The sequence below is a fragment of the Topomyia yanbarensis genome, chromosome 2 (genome assembly GCF_030247195.1).
Source record: "Topomyia yanbarensis strain Yona2022 chromosome 2, ASM3024719v1, whole genome shotgun sequence".
NCBI lineage: Eukaryota > Metazoa > Arthropoda > Insecta > Diptera > Culicidae > Topomyia > Topomyia yanbarensis.
The window spans coordinates 48,470,401-48,494,142 of NC_080671.1; the positions used below are offsets into that span (position 1 = coordinate 48,470,401).

Below are 23,742 nucleotides of genomic sequence, written 5' to 3' on the forward strand. Positions count from 1 at the left end.
AAAATATTTTATCATACTTTTTGATTACATTAGGATGTTTTTATATCTAAAGGCAAAAAAACAATATACCTGGTGAAGATAGTTTTTACCTGCTCTGTTAAATTGAAAGAGGTTTGGATACCTCACAACGGCATCTTGATAATTATGTCACTCTTATGTTGAACCTATTCCTAGTGCATATAAGGTATAATTTTTTGCTAAACATGTTGAGTTCGGAAAGCGCAAACATTATTTTGAATATAATAGATGCCTTCCTTACAGAGCTGGAAGCTTCCAATTTTTTAAATTCTGATACACTATACGAGTCTGCAAGCTTATCTACAATAGTCCAATTGCTAGAAAAAAGTATCCGAAGACAGTCTAAATTGACATGTCGTCGCTGTTGTGCTATCTTATGACAAGCGCTATTTAGCACATTTCGAGAAAAACGATTTTTAAAGTTTGAGATTGAATATCTTGAAACTTATAAATGGTAAAAACAATTCAAAGAAGACAATTAATGCTTCAATCTATTCTGTATTAAACTCTCAAATATCATGAAGTTCGGTTGACTATGTTGCGAGTTTTCCCTATAAATGTAAACAAAAGTCGCACTCACACGTGTCGTAGGTGTGTATTGATGGCAAAATTTGTATGGCGTGTCATAATTGTGCATGGAAAATTTTCCATAGAAAAAAAGCATCAAATATTAACTTTTATTAATATCTTCGGCTTTATTCGGCCTAGAAACAATCGATGAGATGCATTTTGAAGGAAATTGAGCAAGCCTTCTAGAAAAAATAGTAATTTTTAATTACAGTGTTGCCAAACATGAAATATTGCCAATTTAAAAGTAAAACTGCATATTTCTCGCAATACATGTATTTTTATTTTAAAAATTATTATGCCATTGTGTTCCTCAGACATTTTTACATATAAAAACATCTAAAACTTCTACATTACTTAAGCGAATCCCAAGATACAGTGATTTAAAGCAAAAAACTGACAATTTCTCATCACTTTTTTCGGTATAACTCAGTAACCAAGCAAAATTTCAAAATTCTGAAAGCGCCATTTTGTAGAGAATTTTCAGATTAGTAATGTTGCATATCTAGCTCAGTTTACCCCAAAATGGCGTTTGTCATAAGATAGCACAACAGCGACGATGTTTCATCAATTTGCAACAATATTTCAAACAAACGATATTTCGCTAACATTTCATTTTTCGCCGTTAGCTGAAATTACCTCTGGTAGCACTGCTGAAGTGGAGTCCAATCAGATGAATTGTAATAACTGCAGTTCTACGCATAATACTGATAACTGTTACTTGTTAGTGCTCAAATGAAGAGTAACAGTCTTAGTTATTAGCAGAGCTGGACAATATCAGTTCAGTTGTATCAGAACACGTGAAATTGATAGGCGAACAAACTGAACCATCACTCATGTTACTGAATTTTAAGTTGAATGCATCAGTCACTGACATTCACTGCCAGCGCAGTGATATTTTAAACAACATACCGTTTGACATTGATCCTATGTTTGTCTGACAATGATCCGATGTTGGTCCGACACAGCCCAATATTGGCCCGACGTTGCTTTGACATTGGCCTGATGTCGGTCCAACATTGCCCAATATTGGTCCGACGTTGGTCCACCCTTGGTTTAACATTCCATCTTATATCCACCATCATCGTTTTCCAATATTCTTACTTGTTCACTATCATGCAGTAAGGGACCATTCATAAATTACGTAACGCGTTTAGGGGGGGGGGGAGGGGGTACGAGAAGTTGTGACATGTTGTTACATATGGGGGAGGGGGAGTAGGCTAGATCGTTACGTAACATGTTTCTACTGAACAAAAAAAAATTTTTTCGAGGAATTTGTTACGTAATAGGGGAGGGGGGGATAGAGAAATTTGTGACAATTTGTTACATGGGGGGAGGGGGGAGTCAATTTTGGGCAATTTTCCGTTACGTAATTTATGAATGGTCCCTAAGTGAAATGATATTAGTGTTGAATTGATATTCGTCCGATAAGGTGATAGCTCAAAACGGAAGGATATCAGCCCATGGCTGTAACCTTGTTATTGATCGGAACTAGCTAAAATTGCACAGAGAATTAATTGATGATACTGCCTAGGAGTAACAATGTACAACTCTTGGTAATCTTAAGTTGTTCAATGACCAATACCGGTTCCGGTCAGGCCCGAACATAGATCGCAGCAGGAAAGGCAAGGAAAGTTAGTCCGACACTTGTTTTGGCCAGAGGCCGTATATACTACTGCGTAATCCACAAGGAGGAGTAAGGTGTTGATATTTTCTTCTTGTTACCAGGCCGTTTTATATGTTTACAACAAAAAATCACGTGAAATGGCTCGTGCTTACAAATTTGTAGAAAATGTACGACATTAGAAACATGGGTATGACGACGAAAAAACTCTTTTTGCCTTTCTCATATAGAAAGGTTATGTAATCACTCTGAAAAACGTCAACCTAATCCCGGCCCGGAGGGCCGAGTGTCATATCCCATTCGACTCAGTTCGTTGAGATCGGAAAAAGTCTGTATGTGTGTGTGTATGTATGTGCGTATGTGTCAAATAATGTCACTCATTTTTCTCAAAGATGGCTGGACCGATTTGCCCAAACTTAGTCTCAAATGAAAGGTGCAACCTTCCCATCGGCTGCTATTGAATTTTGGATCGATCGGAATTCTGGTTCCGGAATTACGGGTTTCAGAGTGCGGCCACACAGAAATTTCTCATAAAAACTATAGGAAAAATTAAAAATAGAATTTTTATTTTTGATGCTAAATGTATTCAAGGTGCATGAAACGTCGAGATTTGATGCAAACACGAAAAAAATTTGACGAAGGTTCACTTTTTTGGATTTTGCACATTTTTGCCTTTCTCATATAGAAAGGTTATGCAATCACTCTGAAAAACGTCAACCTAATCCCGGGCCAAATTTTTTTTTCGGCTCGCATAAGGTTTCTGGATTTTAACAGGGGCGTAGTTGATGGTTTACGGAGAGGGGTTACACCCCCCCTCTACTGTTCACTCCCTTCCTTTAAAAATCTCCTTAAATCACTCCTCAGACCACCACCTCATACCCCTCCCTTTCAACCCCATCATCTTTAAACCACCACTATATTACAAAGCATACCAATTTAAGCTGGGGAGTCGTTCGTTCATGGGACTTTCGCCCTCCTCACATACCCATCCCCGCATGACAAAATGAGTTAGCAAGCAGATAACATTGATCTAATGCTGATTAGGCTAATGGAGTATGATATTTTTTTGTTTCAAGTGTTTCACCGTCGACACGTAGCTCATCAAGTTCGTGGCTGGCATGCCATTGTGTATAAGTGCAAAGTGTACTAAGAATGTAATGGACATTTCCACAATTATGTTGAACATAAAAAGCCTCCGTGCCATAGTTTAGAGAAATGAGAAAGGCACAATTGCACCGCTAGGTGGATTAAAACAGGTTTTTCTAAATTGTTCCAAAATGATATTTTTACATAAGTAAAAAAAAGTCTTAAAATTCTGTCGACAAAGTTAAAACGAAATATATGTTTTAAGAATTACATTCAAAGTAGTCCAATACATTGGAAAAATCCGTAATTTCCTGGAATGTAAAACTTTTTTATTAAATTACCAGCCAAAAAACCTGTATTAATCCACCTAGTGGTGCAATTGTGCCTTTCTCATTTGTCCAAACTACGTTTCCATGGCTGGTTACGCTCAATACAATGATGGAAAAGTATATTACATATTCAGTATGACTTGCACATACATACAATGGATCGACAGCCAATATCTTGATATACTGTGTGTCGACACTGAAACATCGCTTGAAACCAGCAGCGGATTAAGGAGCAAGATCCGGGGGTCCGTACGATGCCGAAAATTTTCAACTTGTTAAGAAGTTTGAGACTAGTTTTAATTTTAAAGTAGCAACGCCTTATTGCATACTCCCTGAGCCTTAATGGATGTGTAATTTATATGTCAAAAAAATTAGGCCGGGATTAGGTTGACAATTTTTAGAGTGATTGCATAACCTCTCGATATGAGAAAGGCAAAAATGTGCCAAAGTCCAAAAAGTCAATTTTCGTCAAAAAAAATTGTTTTCGAGATTTCATCAAATCTCAACGTTTCATGCATTTTAATGTCATTTGGCATCAAAAATTCAAATTCGATTTTGAAATTTTCCCTTACTCCCTTTGAGAATTTTTCATTTCAGTTTATATGGGAATTTGCTGTGTGGTCGCACTCTTCAACCCGTAACTCCGGAACCGGAAGTCCAATCAATAAAAAAAGTCAATGGCAGCCGATGGGAAGGTTGTACCTTTCATTTGAGTCTAAGTTTGTGCAAATCGGTCCAGCCATCTCTGAGAAACAGAGGTGACATTTTTTTCCATATACACACATACACACATACATACACACATACATTTTCTGATCTCGACGAACTGAGTCGAATGGCATATGACACTCGGCCCTCCGGGCCGGGATTATGTCGACGATTTTTAGAGTGATTGCATAACCTTTCTTTATGAGAAAGGCAAAGATGTGCCAAAGTCCAAAAAAGTCAATCTTCTTAAAAAAATGTTTTTCGAGATTTCATCAAATCTCAACGCTTTATGCATTTTAAAGTCATTTGGCATCGAAAATGCAAATTCGATTTTGAAATTTTCCCTTACTCCTTCCGCCATTTGAGAATTTCAGTTTATATGGGAATTTGCTCTGTGGTCGCACTCTTCAACCCGTAACTCTGGAACCGGAAGTCCAATCAACAAAAAAATTGCTGTGTGGTCGCACTCTTCAACCCGGAACTGGAAGTCCAATCAATAAAAATTCAATACATACACACACAGACATTTTCCGTTCTCGACGAACTGAGTCGAATGGCACTCGGCCTTCTGGGCCGGGATTAGGTTGACGATTTTTAGAGTGATTGCATAACCTTTCTATATGAGAAAGGCAAAAAGAGAAGAAAGGTCCACGTGCATATCGTGGGCTGGTGGGGGGGCGTTTTTAGGGTACAGAGATTGTCCACGCTTGTCCACGGAGGGGGAGGAGGGGGTTAAAACCAAACTATTTTTGTCAACGTGGTATATGAACTGCCTCTTATTGGGGCAAAGGGAAGCTTTGGCTGGAATAACTGCTAAAAGTTTCACAAAACGATCAACGACGTGAGAAGCAAAGACACCCAAGCACCGACTATGATTAACGATCGGTACGGGAATCTGATGACAGATCATATAAGAGTACACTGATAAAAAATCACACTATAAAACCAAAGGAAACTTAACATCATTTTCAAGTGCACTTGCATGTTGAAGAGCAAATCAAATGATTTCCCTTCGAATTTCACATGAAAATCTATTAAAACGCAGTTCATGTGCTATTTCAAATTATATTCATATGACTTTCACATGAATATGATATATTTTACCATTGAATTTTGGATGCCATGCTGTTGAACTTTCCACATGACATTCATGTGAAAAACATATAGTGCATATCCATATGTAAAACAATTGATTTTGCCGATTCTTCTACCCATTAAATCTATAGGTAAACTAATTGATATATTGAATTGATCACGTGTAATTCATTTGGAAATCTTAGTCAATGGTATTTCTTATGATGTTAATGTGATTTTCACGTAATGTTCGCAAGAATTCCACTAGAAAATCATATTGTCCACACTCTATTAGATATTCAAATGGTAAACGTATTCTTTTCATGTGCGTTACAATTGAATCAATTCAAGTGTTTTCCACATGATGTTAACGTGTCTAGTTTTTTCAGTGTAGCTGTAAGGTAGAAGAAGCTTTTTGAGTTGCTATTGAACGAACAAACGAGCCGAGTCAAAATCAACTGTCAAATTAGCCGTTGCACAGTTAAGCGATCAATACACCAAATATGATCAAAATTATTTTGAAAGTTTTTTGTTTAACAAAACATTTATAACTTAATAAAAAGTTTATTGAAGGGTTCTGGAAGAAAAATTGTTCGAATCAATCCATCCAGACGCGATATTTTACTTTTCTGGTTGCTGAATTCATATTTTTAGATAAAATATATGAATAATTAAAATTATATATTTCAAATGAAATGTGTATGGAACTTGTCGTAAGGATTCATGAACTGGTTCATATTAGAAGCCAAAAATGGCACCATGACAATCCGAATAAATTGGCTCAAATTACACATTCCCCACGTAGTTCGGAGATTCAGCAGCACGTGTCAAAACTTTTATGAGTGTTTTGTACAATATGATTATTTTGAAATAAAATCAGCATTTTGGTAAATGTGGGACACTTTCCAGGACGTGTTACCATGCTGGATAAGATCTCGAAATGCGGGATTGTCCTGCCTAATCCGGAACGCCTCGTCATTTCAGTAATGCTGTAAAGGTAGAAGTTTTCGATATATTCTTTTGTTAATTTGTGGATGTTTAGTGCTTCAGATGGACTTTTTGTGAAGCCCGTTATCGGCATTAGCTCTTTTGAGAAACGAAAGTTGGTTCATAAATGAAATTTTGAGTTTGGCGACACCTACGCTCAAATTTTTTAAAAAAATTGTGAAGGTCGACCAAATTTCTAAAGTGCTGATTTAGTCCAAAAAGTCGAATTAAAATATTTTGTAAACGTTTTTGCATGCTAAGGAAATATTCCTTCTTATATCTGGTTGCCTTCTAGTCCTACTTGAAATTATTTGACAATGTCTATGATTTTTTTGTTCTGCAGGCCAGAAAGGGCTGATGACCTTAAATATTCCATCTATTTTGTAAAATTACTCGCATAACATTTCTTTCAACCGGAAAATCAACCTTTTCAATTTTAAGCAAAATTGAGATTTTTTTTTATATTTAATACGCATGTGCCCATGATGCTCGGTAAATATTAAGGTAATTTATTACGATTAGAAATACACAATATGATTCTACAAGCCTTCTATCATAACTACACTGGTTGTTTTGAATTAAAATCGCTTCGGACTCTCCTGAAAGAAAATCTCAATATTTAAAGATAAAATGTAACGCAAAATGGAGCTAAAATTGGTCGATTTGAGCTCTTTTGTAATGTGGATAACACAACATTTAAAAACCAGCACTCTGCCAAACGATGCGGAAATTATTACACTACACAATAATGCATCACAAACCAATGATAACGTAATTTAAGACTTTTGAGATTTTTGATCAGGTTTTAAATTAATTTACTCCTCTGTGCTTTGGTTTTCCGGCGAGACATCCAACTCGTTTTTGACGTAAGATGAATTCAAGCATGTCGGTCGAAGGTGCAATACAAAGATCTGAACCAATCACGAAATTTTAAATGCTTCTTGGTGTCGAGAACGACTTCGACATCTCTCATGGTGATGGAAATCTTCCGATGAAAAAATCGGATTCTTCGTTCATATTACGAAAGGTGTTCGTAAATATTAGAAAGATTCTCGTATACATATTTCATTACAGAATTCGTTTTATTAATGAAACAGATTCATAATAAACCCACGAAATTCGTTTCGGGGTATAAATACTGTTAATAAAAATAAAAACGTTTTCATAGAACTACGAATGATCCGTCATATGCACGAAAAATTCGTCTATTTTACGAATGTTGTCGGTACGAAGCCTATTTGTAGTAGACTTACGAATATGTTCTCTCAGTGTCTCTTTCGACAAATGCCTTTTTGATGAATACTGCGATATCTAATATATTACGCGATTTGGAAAGCACTGCGAAGTGGCAGAAGTTGGAAACTTTGCTTGTGTACTGAGATATGGCGTAACACGATTGTACGAAGCGGTAAGTTCTTGATTGATCGAGTCGTGATATCTTGTGTCAGCAAAAACAGATACAAATTATATTACCAAGTGTAAGTTAAAGCCATAAAGCCTATAGCATGCTCAAAGATTCAGATCTACTGTAATGATGAATTAAGTTTATGTCTGAAAGTAAAACGTTTTTTACCTCAGTTAGGGTTGCCACCTCGGGAGAGGCGTTTACCCAGAGATTTTTACTGACCTGAGGGTGGAGGACTTTAAGCCAGAGCAAACAATCAAAAAGTGAAATTAAAGCTCTTTGTACACGAGGCGACAGGACACACACCACAAAAATATTTATGGATTTTGTTCTACCTAAATATTTTTTTGCATGTGTCCTGTCGCCTCGTGTGCGTGCGCTTTAGTCGCTTTGTATTACCTAATGTATGAAAAAGAGACAAGTATACACTTTTTCATACCTTCTGTAATTTGTCATGAAATTTTGTCCTGGTTGATTGTAAATTTACTAAAATTACTTCACAATCACCGTAGAGTGATTTCGTCTATATCGTCAAAATAAAACTGTGAATTTCTCAAGTTCGTTAACGATTTTGTCGGTTTTATTAGTGTAGAATTTCTTTTCCTCGGCTAAGCGCATAGAACACAAAAGCTCCAGCCATTTTCGCTGTGGAGGGTAAGTCGAACGAGCATTGCTCTGATCCACAACTAACAGGAGATAGAGACGCACTTTGCAGTCTCGGTAATTCATCACCAGGTGTTTCAACAAAGGGGCAAAACTTACATCCATAGCCCACAGTTGAAGGTCGCTGCAGGAGCAGCAACAACACCGCAAGAACTCGTTTTATGTTGTCTTAGCCATTTAGATTAGAACAAACCCGCCATCCCTTGATGCAGCTGCAGATAGGCACCACCAGCAACGAAGTGATTTAGTAAAACTGTAGGAAAATAACTTTTGAGCGACTTAGTGTACGCAATTTTTAATTGTAGCATTTAGCGAAATATTATTTTCCTAAAACTGTAATAAATTTGATTTGTTTTTCATTTGCGTTGTTTCGTGTACGAAATCAAAAATATTTGGTGGACTCGTCTGAACCAGAAAAATATTAAATGCACTATACTTATACTTTTTAAATATTTTGCAAGGAATCAATTAAATTCAAAAAAAGGTGGAATTATCAATCTTTCCACCAAACCCGGAGAAATTGAAGCAAAACCCGGTGGCCCGGAGATCGCTCCCGAAAACCGGAGGCTCCGGGTCAAACCGAGAGGGGTGGTAACCCTAACCACTGTTCTTTTTTATGAATCAAACGCATATCCACTATTTTTAGAAAGTGTTTTTAATGTTGGATTAAATATAAAAGGAGAACATTTTTTGTCCAGTCACCTGTTAACAATAACATATTTTATTATATATTATCCCTAAATTTTCAATTAAATATACTTTTTTCGATCTTTTTCTTAAATATAATTTTGTCTTACAACTCCATCATTTTGTTGCCTAATAGAGATGCTGCAGCTTGGAATTTATCCAAGCTATAGCAGCTCCATTTTGAATTTGAATTGGAAAATGATTGAAAATGTCTATTATGCCTGATTAAAAAGTCATTTATATTTGATACTTCGTATCTAAACGTGTTAGTGTGAAGTTTGTTTACAGTTTAAGTAAACACTCTCAATATAGTCAAGGTTTTCCAAACAAATCGAGCGATTAAAAAAATATTCATAGAACATCCATCGTCTTCTGCGAAATGTTTCAAACAAATATAATTTCGAAATATTCAATCTCAATATTTGAAAATTGTGTATCTCGAAAAGTGCAAAAAGACGTTTGTCACGACATAGCATAATGGCGACCGAATTGTTATCTGATCTTCGATTACACTTTGCAATTTTCGGACAAACCGAATTTTGACGGTATCTGTTCGAGGAATTAATTAATGCTCGATACGCCGGTTTCAATATTTTTACGCGATATCTGTCGGGTTAAATCATCCCCTACTCATTACACAATACCCATTGATTGGTTGCATAACAGTTTACCGCTGGAAATGCAAATGAAGCCAATTAATTTCCACCACTCTACAAAGCTACTGTTGCAATGCGATCACAATATTGATGCAAGGTGGGTGTAATGATTGGTGATTTTCACAAGTGTTGTGTTTTATAGTGACCAAACGTTGTAGTTCGGACCGCAATTAAGCTATAGCAAATAATTATAGGAATTCGTGTTTAAATCAGCATGCATATCCACGCTTAAAGCATGGTATCGATTTGAAGTAGGAAAAAAAAGAATTACAAAATTGCTCACGTGCTGTCTTTTACGTAAATGAATGTGCTACTAGTAGTCTACTGTAATGAAATCAATTTATTGCATCCACTCCGGTGTTTCGGGGATCTAAGTCTCTCCCAATTTGACCGGTTGTTCATAGTCTTTATATTTTTTTTATTCAATTCTTTTATTTAATAAGGGACGTTTGCGTTGGCTTAATGGTGCCTATTTCTTTATTTTACATTTTAAATTTCTTTAAACTGGGACATTACACATTTTTATGGGGTCTGAGCTTGAACAGTGGTATCGATATACAAGCCAGCCAAAAACCCGTACTCTTCCTCCGGAGGAAGCTCGTGTGTAGACTCGATTTTGCCAGATATAGCGCTATATGCAATCAAACCGCTGCGATGTCGAGCATAGGAACAAGTCTAAGGCGCTCGGGTGCGCTGGAGGAGCTGGAATCCGTGTCATTTAACCCGTGTTCAAAATGGTCATATTGAATTTCTCCCTTAGTCTGAGGAGTGAGGTAGATCGATTATCGTTATGGAAAACTTTAATGCCTGGTGGCGAGGGGAGACAGATTCGATTGAAAGAATAGGACTTTTCGATTCCCAAATGTACTCCTCCGTGCGTGAGTCTTCTCGATCCAAGCGAATGATATTAAAATCGTGAAAGTTGAGGTCTATTGCTGAAGTCAACCATGTTCGCACAATGCAACTGCATCGCATTTCAAACTATTTATTAAAAATTTAAATTAATCGATTTTCGAAATAATGCTTTTGCAATTCCACTGTAGAACAGTGATCAGATCCGTGATCTCGCTCGATGTATTAGATATTTCTGGATACAATCGCTGAAAGGAAGAGCCATTTTGCAGTGAACTGCATCAAGATTTTTTCTACAGCGGGGGAAAGCTTATCAAGCTGCTTTTAAGAGGCACAGAATTAGTTTAAAGTAAAATACCATCCGCAATGGGAGAAAATTTTAATAATCCAGCGCTGGATTCTTTCTCCGGCCGAGGCATGGGAACACTTGGGGTCTTCAGCACAAGCTTCTGAAACCACCAGTACAGTGGCTTTGCACCAGTACTTTTTTGAGCTGTTCGTACGCGGGACATGGCGAGAGAGCATGTGAACTTCCCCACAGAAAAACACTGTTCGACATCTCTTCCACAGGAATCATGTTCATGATTCCCACCGCACTTCCCATAACAAATCTCAGTGCTACAATGGGAGTCTGTGTGTCCCAGTTGTTTGCAATTAGTGCAGTTCATGATCCGCGGCACAAAAATTTCAACCTTGTCAAAAGGAGCAAGTTAGATAGAGCTGACCTGGCGAAGGCCACTCGAATAGAGTCTGAGTTGATATACGTTCTCTTCCCGTCAGCTGTGTTTGATACTGAATGCAAACTTTTTCTGCCCAGTGTCTTCGCTGGCTGAAACACGGGGTCTTTAAAACAGTCAACCCCGTGGGCCAGATACATGCAATTTAAACTCGAATCGGAGACGACACCACTTGTTTCAACATGGTCAGCTCGTACATATACTTTGTACTCTTTCATAAATGTCCCTTAGCCAGCAATATCATTTGCATACTTCAAACTGTTTATCACCGAGGATTATCAGAGAGAATATTCGATATTTCTGTCACGGCCAGATATCGTTTCGTCAGACCTCCAATAGTTTAAAAAAAACCTTTTGTCTTGGCCTAGAAAATGATCACTATGGGCCCAAGTGAGGAGTATGGGTATAACTTCAGTCGGTGAGTTGCTTTTATTTCGAAGTCCATCTCACCTTTAGGTGCATCATTGTCAGGGGAAGTCGTTTTTGTACGGGCCTATAGCAGAATACAGAATGGGAGAAGGTACAAGAATGGGGAATGTAATATAATGGCGATACTGAACTTGTATAACGACATTCAGGCGGCTCACAAGTAAAGAAACATTATTGCTCAACTTTTCTGGGTCGAATAACGGAATAGCGCACAAGGTAACCCTGAAAGCAGATTATCTTGCTGTATAACGTTACACTTCACGGACTGGAAATACGTTCTATCGGCCCAAGAGTCACTGTACGAATGAATTGACATTCTTCTAGTGATATGATATGGATATTTTATTCTTAACGGGATTTGGTTCTCACACGATGTGAACAATGTTTTACGAAAATTACCTTTAGTGAGTCTCGAACATCGGTGTCTTGCCTCTTCATTCGTTGTATGTGCTTTTCTGTTGCTAACTCGGCTATATTGAATGCATTGAAATTTGTCGAATGTAATACTCCAAAGGAGATTCAGAACGAATATTACAACAGCATTCAGGCATAAATACGCTAGGCATAAATACGTTTGGCATAAATTGCTTTAGGCATAATGGACGATCGGCATAATGTACGTTTCGCATAATGGACGATAGGCATAATTTACAAAAAGACGCATAGCATGTTTATTGTTGAAATTTTTAATCTTAGGCTCGTTTGTCGGGTTAGAAAATTCTATGCTACGCTACACCATCTTCTCGTATAGTATTTACAATTGAACAATTTCCTTTTTCCCATGTTTTGGCAAAAGTAGGATTGGAGTGATATTCAGTAAACAGTTTTGGCTAAAACACATTTTAAACATATTGGATATATTAACGTTACAATTGTAACAAAATGTTGATGAACAATACACAATGATTAATAACAAAAATTATGTTCATGTGTTTATTTTAAACTTCAGCTTAAGGTGGTTTGGCTAGAAACAACGAATTTTCGTAACTTATGAAAACTTGCAGTGTTTTGGATAGACTAGGTATTGGGCAAGGGATGTTACGATCGCGACGGCACCTTGTTTGTTTTGGTAACAGTACATGGAAAAATTTTGCTCTCCCATCAGGTCATTCTTCATTTTATGAGCTGTTTTTCAAATCAAATATTTTCTTATTAGACAATATATAGCAACATACATGTATGCAATCATTAATAAAGGAATGTGTTTCAAGGTTTCAGTCACCGTTCATGAATGTTGTCGTTTTTTAGTTGATATTTTTCGGTGAAAATCTATTTAAAAAACACAGTTTACCGTTAACGTTTCAGCCTACTTTTTTATTTCCTTTCAGCCATCCTCAGAACTTTACAATAAGAAAAACAAAATAAAAATAGCGATAAAATTTAAAAAAAATACATTTGAATTTGAAATTATCTTACTTCTTGCCCAAGCGCGTCTTGCCACCGCTGGGGGAAAATCAAATTTAAACTAATTCTACATGTACTTCTCTCACTGGTGGCGTCTCTCTTCTTTCTCACCAGTGCCATTGCGCGTCGATCGTAGCTTATTAAGAAGACCGTTGTATGTGCAGGCGAAGCTGGCGGCGTCCCGTTGAAGGTTTACCGCTCTTTGCTCTCTCAGCTTAATATGAAGAACCTCCGCTGTTAACCTGTTGGACTCGTGGTTAATTCTCTCCAATATTCTCGTTTCGTTGAAGTTAAAGTGGTGTCCACATTCTCTTGTGTGTTGTGTTAGGCCGGTTATCGATGTGCTAGTGCGTATAGAGTTTTTATGCTGGCTAATGCGTTTCTCTAGGGTTTGGGAAGTTTGCCCGATGTACTCTTTATTGGTGCATCCGCCGCATGGAATGCTGTAGACTACATTTGTTTGCTGCATTTTTGGTATTTTATCTTTCAGCATCGTGAAGATCGTGTTTTTTATTTTGTCATTTGGTTTGTATGCTGCATTTAAGTCATTCTTGCGCAATACCTTGCCGATTTTCTCGCTCAAGCAGGGGATATATGGAATGGATATATATTTTGCTGTTTGCTCGTCTGCGCTCCTGGTTTGTAGGGTGTTGTAGAGTATGTCTACCCGCTGTTTAAGCACACTTTTTATGATGTGTTCCGGATAGTTGTTGGCGCGTAGTATGTTAGATGCCTCTGTTATGCTCTCTTCCCTTTTGTTCGCATCCGTGAGTTTTAGTGCTCGGTCCATAAGTGCAATTGCGGTGTTCTTCTTGTGCGTGTATGGGCTCTCCGATGTGTAGTCCAAATACCGTCCTGTTTTCTGTTTCGGGAGCCATTTTTTGTCGATTTTTTCCCCGTTTCTGGATAATAGTAGATCTAAAAAGCGAATCGATTCGTTGCTTTCTTTTTCTACCGTGAATTTAATGCTAGTATGTTGCTCGTTAAATTCTTCGATGACAGTTTCTATCTCATTTTCTTTACCCACAAGAAAGCAATCATCTACATACCGTCGGTACACTATCACAGGCCCGTAGCCAGGATTTTGTTTCGGGAGGGGCTTAAAAATTATTGCATAAATGTATTAATTCTGATGACTTGAAACAATCACTGGAAACTGAACGTAATTATGAAAAGTTCTTAGTGAAAACAATTCCAAAAATAAGACAATAGACACTAAAAACTCTAATAATATGTTGCCTGTTACAAGAAAGGCTATAGTGCATCGACGAATTAAATTTGATTATTTTTGATTTACAAGTTAGAAATTTCTCTAGTTACAAAAATGAATAGTCAAGAGCTCAAAGTATTAAGGGCTGCTTGAAAATGCTACGCTGCATGCTACGCTGCTTGAAAATGCTACACATTCGATACACCTTTACAATTTGTAGAAGACGCTAAATTGGAATGAGTAGAAAAATATCCAAAAACCCGTCTCATGAAACTTTACACGCATTTGCTAATCAGAAGAACGAAACCAACGTCAAGGTTGTCCCCATGAATAGGAATATATCAGTGTGAAATCAAAGTTTACCGTTGCAAAGAATGTCCGAACAAAGTGAATGTCGAAATTTGCTTCAAATCTTCTGATAAGGCAGGCGATTTGTAGATGCAGAAAATAGGTTCAACTCCTATTTTCATGATCAGGTTTCTTTCTACTATTACTAGCTCTTTGACTTCATCCGAAGTTTGCGTTAACTCGACTTTATGAAATTTTCAATTTAAATGATACTGATCATGTCGTAATCAAAACAATCCTGAAAAAAACACATGTTTTTTTTCATTTGACTCTCATAGGTAATGGGTTAAAGACTATCTTCGACAACATTATCAGGCAACTCAGAATAACTATCTTTTTATCTATTTAAGTTGATTCTTTTTAGGTACTTTTTATATCATTGTACTTATGAATTAAAAATATCGTAGACTGATTTTCCTAGATCCCTAAAACTATAGTAAAAGTCAAAATGTAAAGTGAGTGCAAAAACTACTGATTTCACTACAAAGCAAGAATGCCTTAGCTCTATTGACTTTTGACAATCTTGCAAAACCGTTGTAACTTGAGAAGATTACCTAGATTAAGTAAATATTATATTTGAACATTTTGGTTTTATTTATTTATTTGAAGGTTTTATTTCGGAATTCGTGGGGTTTTGGACAATGTCAAATATATATTTCAATGATTTAATCTACTAATGGAAACTACCCAGAATTTAATCTACTGAGCGAAACTGCTCAGAATCTATTCACAAATCGAAAGAAAATTACTTAGCACTGATTACTCAATGCTTCTAATTTACATAAAATTTGGTAAATATAACATTGATGACACCAATATAACTAGAGACTATAAACATAGATAATAATTTCAGCATCACTTGCTTCCGACACATGGAAGAGAACACATCGCACTTGCACCTAATTTACCGAGGCTTTCTTTTAGAGTTGTCTGTTTTAAATTACAGCAAATTATCCGTTTCCTGTAAAACTTTTGCAAAACTCTTTGCCAATTCATTAAACAAATATGAACACTAATCTGTTTAGTAATAGGTTTGTTTGTGAATAAAAATAATTAGCTCTTGATTTTTTTCAATCATCATCAAGATTGGAAGAGATGTATGATTTCTTGAAGAAAGTTGTAATGTTTGTCTGATTACATGTTTGTTTTATCACTATTTGGGAAAAAGTTTCAATTAAAGTTGTTGCACCTAACGCAACGAAGACGAAATGAGAAGATCAGAGCGCAATTCGGAAAGAACTCGTGTTGAGTGTATAGTAAAGATAGAAGAGTGATCTTGAGTCGATTTAGATTGGTTGATTTTTTCCTCTCTTTGCTCTCTTATTTAAGATTATCTCTCTCATTTTATTCCATGACGAGCAAAAACGGAACGGAAGACTGTCACATACTTAAGACATGAAATCGAAACTGTTATCCCAACTTATTGACTTATAGATTCAATCAGTCCCAACATTTTAGTCCCTCTTCGTGATTGCCTATTATTTTACCACTTTTTGCCCGGTCCACTTTTAAAAGAATTTTTTTTGCACGTTTGTCGAAGATATCACGGATTTACGGATTAACAGTGTATTAGTACGGAACGAATTACTCGTAACAATGAAATGAAGCGTTAATAAAAATGGTATTGCGTTAAAATGACGCGAAATGAAAATTCTATTCTCGGCTCAATCGTTCTCAGATAAATTGAAATACTTTTTGTATAGCGCAGAGTAGTGTACAGAGAACAGAGTGTACAGTGTGCACTGACCTAATACAGAAATTCAAAATTGTATGCAATTCAAAAACTTATCATTTAAAAATAACAAACTGGGTCGTGGGTCTTTTATATATTTCCTTATGTAAACAATAAAAATAATATAACGAGTTTATGTGGTTGTCCTACAGATCTCGCGCAAGCGCTTAGCCATTGCACGTGGAAACCTGTTTACGAGGCGAGGAAATATGTTTTTCCTCACCAACTATGTCTTGGGGGGGAGTAGTTCATTTCTATCTCGCTATTGTACATTTCCGTGTCATCATCGTAGTTGCTGCCTTTATGTTCGCGAATATCTTCCTTGATTTTCGCCCTCAATAATTGCCCTTCCAAATAGATTCCATTTCTCCCAAATGTGACATTAATCTGCGAGTAAGCGGTATCCGATCTTGTAGCGGAACATTCATTTTCTCATAGTCCATATACAGAAGGATCTTAATTATAGCATTGTCACACACAACCTTGTGCTTTAAGTTGTGCGAAATGAATGGTTTCGTCTGCACTAATTTGTTGAGCGCTAAATGCCTGCCATGGTAGAACTGGATAGAGCCGGTTTCCGAAAGTCTAATCTCTATTTACACCTTCAGGATGCGAATGATCAATAATTTTATAATCACCGCATTTGGCTGGAGCACCAATTCTTGCTTCTGCTAATCACTAATCTCGACAGATTATTACAGCTACAATTAAAGTAACAGTCTCTTGTATTCTTCAGACAAGGCACACAATATAAAAGTTACTTTTTTGTTGTTCGCTTCGCACTGGCTCGAGCAAAAGCATAAAGCACACTGAATTTCGTGACCATTGCCTTCGGTGGTTAGAAATAGCCTTCTTTAACTTTTTCTCAATAATTTGTTCAAACCAAATAAGCAACAAGTTTTGTTAAAAGTCGCCAGTTTTTTAAATTTATTTTTGAAAAATTTCGGGGGGGGCTTTAGCCCCCTAGCCCCCCCTCTGGCTACGTGCCTGCACTATCAGCGATATTCCCTTTTGCTTCAATCCCTCGAGGGCCTCTCTCTCTAATTTTTCCATAACAATGTTAGCAACGACGGGAGAGAGGGGGGATCCCATGGGCACTCCAAATATTTGGTCGTAGAACTTTCCGTCATACTGAAAAAAGGAAGCTTCTAGTACAGTTTTCATTGCTTGTTTAAAACTGTCCCAAGGAATAGTGGTTGTTTGTGCTACTTCATTCCATCTTTCTTCGACGTACTCATACACTTTATTGACAGGTATATTAGTGTATAGGGATACCACATCTAATGAATACATTACACATCCTTCCGGTACCCGTATCTTGGATATCTCCTTAGCGAATTCGAAGCTGTTGCGAACGTGGTACTCCGTTTTTCCCACTAAATTGTTTAAAATTCCCGATAGATACTGAGCCATGTGGTAGGTTGCTGAACCGATGGTGGATATCACAGGACGGAGGGGGCAGTTTTCTTTGTGAATTTTGGGGAGTCCATAGATTCGCGGTGGGGTGCAGTTGTACATCTTAAGCTTGTGTTTCGTCGCTCTGTCGATGTGCTGGTCTAACCACCACTGTTCTATTATGCTGTTTAACATTTTTAGCACTCGGTTCGATGGATTGTCTTTCCGTTGCTTGTACGTGGACGCATCATTTACCATTGTGGTCATTTTTTCGTGGTATTCGGTGCCGGACATTAGAACTGTCTTGTTCCCTTTATCGGCTTTTATAACATAGATGTCTGGGTTCTCTCGCAAAAACTTTCTACTTCGTACAATGTCTTTGTGTATCCAGTCATTCTCCTTCGTCCGTGGTTGGTTTTGGTAGTTGACATAGTTGGATATGATCGTAGATACTTCTGCTCTGATGTCGTCGGCTTGTGGTTTGCTCTTTATAGCAGTTTCTACATCGGCAACGAGTCGAACGTATGGGATAGAACTCTTGCTTTGTATGTTGAAGTTCGGTCCAAGAAGAAGCGTTCGTTCCAAATAGTCGGGGATTTCATGGTTTGTCTTATTCTCTATCCACTCCGGTTGCTGACAAGTCTCTTCGATCTTTTTCCTCTTCAGGTTGCTCAGCTTATTTATTTCGGTTCGTTTCGTACTATTATATACATTTGCTGCTTTCTTCTCCACCATCGCGCGCACTGCTCTCCAGTCACTTTCTTCTAGCGTCCATTGGACCTTTTCATATAGATGCCGCTTTCTATTCTTCAGTTGCTCTAGTAACCTTTTGGTGTCCCGAACAACTAGGCTGATGATTCTGATTTTCTGCCGGTGTTCCAGAATCTTCATTTCCTGCCGGGATATGCTGCTGTGTAGGGAAACGCCAACTTTGTAACATAGACACTTTGGCACAAGCTTGCACTTCCGACAGTTCAGTAAGAATTTTAGTCTGTTTTTCATCCTCGCCATCTTGACAGCGGTCTTTAATAACTCTCTCGTCAGCTTCCCCGTTTCGTCATCGTACTTCTTTGTGATTCTCGGCACGAAAAACATCGTGTTTTATTCTCCTACCTTTCCTTGATCAAGCGATTTTATTTTTTTTAAATTTTATCGCTATTTTTATTTTGTTTTTCTTATTGTAAAGTTCTGAGGATGGCTGAAAGGAAATAAAAAAGTAGGCTGAAACGTTAACGGTAAACTGTGTTTTTTAAATAGATTTTCACCGAAAAATATCAACTAAAAAACGACAACAATAAAGGAATGTGTATTTTTTATACTCAAATACAAACGAGTTTCCTCATGCTAAATGATCGCTTTTTTTATTCCAGCAAATATTTCTTCAAGTTAGTACAGCAGGATAAAATGGTGATCGGGTTTGAAAAGCTTATTGCGTTTTTCTACTACATCAAGAAAGTTAAGGTAGTTCTCTTATAAAATTGTGCAAAAAGTACCTAATGTTTGATATATTTTTTGAAGAAGTAAAATGAATTAGACATGTGCGCTATTCTTTAAAATTTATATTAAGGTTTCATCTATAAAATAAAAATTTTCGAGTGTAAGGTGTCAAAAATGGCGGCTCCAGCAAAAGGTGTTTTGAAAGCCGACCTCATCTGTGGGCACGATACAGGTCGCAATTCGAACTTGAAGATTACATTCCGTTGAGGCACCCCTTCTTAAAACATGAACAAATTTGATATGAAAACAAAATGGTGGCCACTTGAAAATGAAGTATGGTTTTTCGCATGATTCTTCCACTTTGGCCGGTTGTGAAAAAATCGTTGATGATCAAAATATTGCGATTTTGTAGGTTACAGCGCCCGAGAATGTATTCTTTTAGGCGGCCAGAACCCGAAGTTGATTGGTTGAATGGTTAAAAACGAGAATGCCCGCAGATTCGAAAAATCTTGTTCCGAGAAAGCTGCTATTTTGAACGCCATTTTTGACACCATGCGCTCGAAAATTTTATTTTATAGATGAAACCTTAATAAACATTTTGCAGAATAGCGCACATGTCTAAGTCACTTTACTATTTAAAAAAAATATTAAACATTAGGTACTTTTTTCCACAAGACACATTGAGACAATCAGGGGTGGTAAGACCCCCAGAAGTAATACCGAGAGGTAGTTCCTGGGAGGAATGATGGCGGAGCCCAATGGAGTTTAGTCGGTATTAATGGCTGGTCACCATTTGAGTCCGACACGCCCCCAGTGCACCCCGTGCGGTAGATTGGACCCTACCAATAGCACGTGTACTGGGCTAGGACATAAAGGTCTTCTCCATTGTAAAAAAAAAGACCCGCTGCGAGCGCCGTCAAAATATGAGTTGCTTTTAGTTTTACATCAACACGATTATTTATACCTAACGTTCATTGTGTCAATCGTCCATTATGCCTAACGTCCATTAAGCCTAACGCCTTTATGCCTAACAACCATTGTGCCTAACGTACGTATGTCTAACGTCCGTGCGCGTGCGTATTTGTGCTTATGCGTCTAACTAGTGCCAATTTGATGCTGGTTTGGACTTATCTAACTAGCATTAAGTTAGTGTTGGTTACTGACGAGGAGAATTTAAAACACTAAAAAACCATACTTTATGTTAGGTCTTGTGCCCTTATGCACAACAAAATTGGTCTTACCGAAAAATTTTCCCATTTGGGAGTTTTGCATAATCTAGCTTTCGCATTGAAAAAGATATTAAATAAAACTATTGACTGATTGAACAAAAAAAAAAGATTGCTTTTTTTAGAATTGATTATATTCTATATACATCTAACATCTTAACTTAAACCGCTTTTGAGTATTATTATAGCACGATAAAGTCCATTTTATCCGAAAAACTTGAAAACTTAAAAAAAAAAAATTGTCGATTTTCTAGGTTCACATAGGAAGTATACCTATGTAAATTGGAAATATGTGCAAAAATAAACCTTTGAAAAAAGCTAGGTCAACTCTATCCTTTCCAGAAAAACTGAAAAATTGCCACTAAAGCAATACATGAAAACTAAATTTTTCGATTTAGTAAAGCTGGTTACCCTCTTAAACGGTAGGCGAATATTTGGGCACCCCGTTCGAAACTTTGTTGTGTATAAATACGAGTGTTTTGATCCGCTGCCAGGAACGAAAACAAATTATTGATATAAATTGTATGTATCTAACTGTTTGCTCGTTTCTTACAAACCAGTTTAGTATCCTCCCTGATAGAATTACAATAAGCAAATGGTCGGCATTAAGACAGACTAAGTCGCAAAACATCAAAAAGCGCTAATGATAGCTCTGGATAAAGAATTTCTTCAGTTACATGAGACTCTTGCGAGATGTGAAATATGTAACCATAAACAAAAATTATACTAAAGATTAATTTCCAATTAAAACGTATAGGATGCAAACTTTAAACTCGTTTTTCTCGAAATCAATATATTGTCACTTACTCCGATCTGATTTAACACCGACCAAATCATCCTATCGATCTGAAATAGCAGCTCACGCGATTTACCTGATTAATTATAGGTAGAAACGATATAGTTAGTTTCACATAAATAGATATACATATCTTGTAAACTATTTCGAGGTGGGCCCCATATTGATGCACAATGAATATAATTACTACTGGTGATTGATGTATTATAAAACTCGCTAGTGTTACAGTTCAGCCTTATACTAATTAAATACTACAGGCATTCGTGTGAATTCGCAGCATATTAGTTCTACCTTTGATACGATGATACACGTGTTCAAAATACACAACGAAAACTTACACTTGGTTGAATTGTTGTTACCAGAGTGATTATTGCTAAATTGATCAATTACAGCTGATAATGAATGTGTAATTCATTTGAAACAATCACAGTCGTTAAAGTACCTGTCCAACAACTAAGCGGGGTCAGTTATTGTTTGGTTGTTTAGAAATGGCGGACGTAGAAGCATTTTACAGCATCCGGGCGCCTCTTATTACCTTATCCAAAATAATCGGAGTTGGAGTTTGGAATCGAGAGAGAACGTTAACACCGGCATCATACTATCTAATGGCCAATATGGTGGCTTACAATGTGTGCACTGGTTACACTATTCTGAAGCATGCCTCAGATCCAATCGAATTAATGCAGTGCACTATTATTTTCGGTGTAGCTTCGCTGTTGATTTTTAAGTTTTTCATTTCGATTTATAAAAAGAAGGTTATGAGCAATCTCTTCGATCTAACGGAAGAGAACGTGTATCGCCGATATTCTGTAGGAATCCCTGAAGAAAAGGCAATAGTAGCGAAAACATCTCGCTACTTAAGCATCGTCTGGAAGTTGATGTCAGCATTGTACTTTTCCACATTGTTTGTGTTTAGCACATGGCCAATTTACGTTTACTATACCGAAAATCGGTTGGTCCCACTTTTCTCCTATGAAATACCTATGGTTGATACGAATCAAGCAATTGGATATGGGCTAACGATGCTTTTCCATGTTAACATCTACTTGCTAGGCGTTTTCGGAGCTATTATTTCCGATTACATGTTCGTTTTTCTAGCGTTTCATGCGCTTGCTTGTACAGATTTGTTTATCTTGCATCTAGCGCAATTGGAAACACTCTTAAATGCTGATTCACACGAGAAAGATAATAGTAAGATAGCGGAGAACTGGCTTCTTTGCATGCAGGATCACCAATTTGCAACTGAGTGAGTCTTTCGTGAATGTGATGATACTATTATTCACAGCAACATATTTTTAGGTTTTACAACACCACTGAAGATATCTTCAGTTTTATTTGCATGGTGCAGGTATTTACATGTGTTTACACCATATGTGATGCGATGCTGCTGATAACACTGGTAATTATTATCCGACATTTTCGTTTTTGACTTGGCATATTAACAGTGTAGTCGGTGCTATTTTCATTCATGCTTGGACTCAATCTATTTCTTTTTCTACACTACACCTGTGTAGCATAGACTAAGAACGCTATCAAATTTTGTATGCTTCACTTATTATCTGACTATGTTATTTCTACAGAATGATTGGTACGCAGCATACTGTTTTTTGCTTGTGGTATTTGGAAATATGGCTATTTATTTCATCCTAGGTAACTTTGTTGAACTTAAGGTCAGTGTGGAATCAGATAGTGATTTTGTATTCCAAACATTATATATGTTATTTTTTTTAGTTAGACGAAATGTATGACAGTATTACAGCCCTATCGTGGAATTTATTGACTTTGTCGCAGCAAAAAGAGTATCACTATATGTTGGCACGTTCGCAGCGACCAATGATGCTTACGATTTTCGGATTTGTGCCAATGAATTTTGAAAGCTACATGTCGGTTCGTTGGAGATTTTATGAAATGTCAGTTCATATGCATCATTTTCTTAATATTTCTAGGTATTGAGGATGTTGTATCAATTTTTTGTTATGGTAATGCAATATATGTCATAAATCGTATCACAATACAAGCAACGAGGTTGGGACTGGATGGATCGAAATTCTTATTTTAAAAAATATAACATGGTTTCTTTAAATTTAAATGTATTAGTTTTAGGTGAATTTTTCAATGTTTCGAATATCACCATACTTACAAACAAAGTCCAAATGGAAAATTGGCTGCCAACTACTTTTCCGAATAAACTTTTTTCGATTTATCAGTCCAACACGACACGGCAAAACCTAAAGATGATACACAAATATACCCAAGATTTCATGTCGTTGGTTTTATTTGCTTTCAGATGAAGTACATTAAAACTAAACGAATGAAAAATTAATTCATGATTCCGAGAGTATTGCTCACTTTAAAATGTTAATGCTATCAGG

At 36.9% G+C, this 23,742-nt stretch overlaps 2 protein-coding genes across 2 annotated transcripts; one reads left to right on the forward strand and one right to left on the reverse strand.

The window, feature by feature from the left end:
* Positions 1-13,308: 13,308 nt before the first annotated feature.
* Positions 13,309-18,922, reverse strand: LOC131679462 (uncharacterized). Its single transcript, XM_058960192.1, has 2 exons — positions 17,504-18,922; positions 13,309-14,088 (listed from the first exon to the last, which is right to left on the reverse strand). Exons 1-2 carry the CDS (start codon positions 18,920-18,922, stop codon positions 13,309-13,311), a joined length of 2,199 nt encoding a protein of 732 aa, XP_058816175.1.
* Positions 18,923-21,858: 2,936 nt separating this feature from the next.
* Positions 21,859-23,370, forward strand: LOC131678924 (putative odorant receptor 83c). The gene is made up of 5 exons (XM_058959370.1): positions 21,859-22,616; positions 22,670-22,769; positions 22,951-23,040; positions 23,102-23,257; positions 23,317-23,370. The coding sequence occupies exons 1-5, from the start codon at positions 21,859-21,861 to the stop codon at positions 23,368-23,370; spliced, it is 1,158 nt and encodes a 385-aa protein (XP_058815353.1).
* The last annotated feature ends 372 nt before the right edge of the window (positions 23,371-23,742 follow it).

Excerpts from the sequence above, each read along its gene's own strand:
- LOC131679462 (XM_058960192.1), bottom strand. The coding sequence starts at position 18,922 with ATGGCGAGGATGAAAAACAGACTAAAATTCTTACTGAACTGTCGGAAG. Across the intron at positions 14,089-17,503 it reads GAATATCGCTGATAGTGCAG|AAAACAGGACGGTATTTGGA; the intron begins GCACGTAGCCAG and ends CTCCCGAAACAG.
- LOC131678924 (XM_058959370.1), top strand. The coding sequence starts at position 21,859 with ATGGCGGACGTAGAAGCATTTTACAGCATCCGGGCGCCTCTTATTACC. Across the intron at positions 23,041-23,101 it reads GTAACTTTGTTGAACTTAAG|TTAGACGAAATGTATGACAG; the intron begins GTCAGTGTGGAA and ends TATTTTTTTTAG. Across the intron at positions 23,258-23,316 it reads ATTTTGAAAGCTACATGTCG|GTATTGAGGATGTTGTATCA; the intron begins GTTCGTTGGAGA and ends TAATATTTCTAG.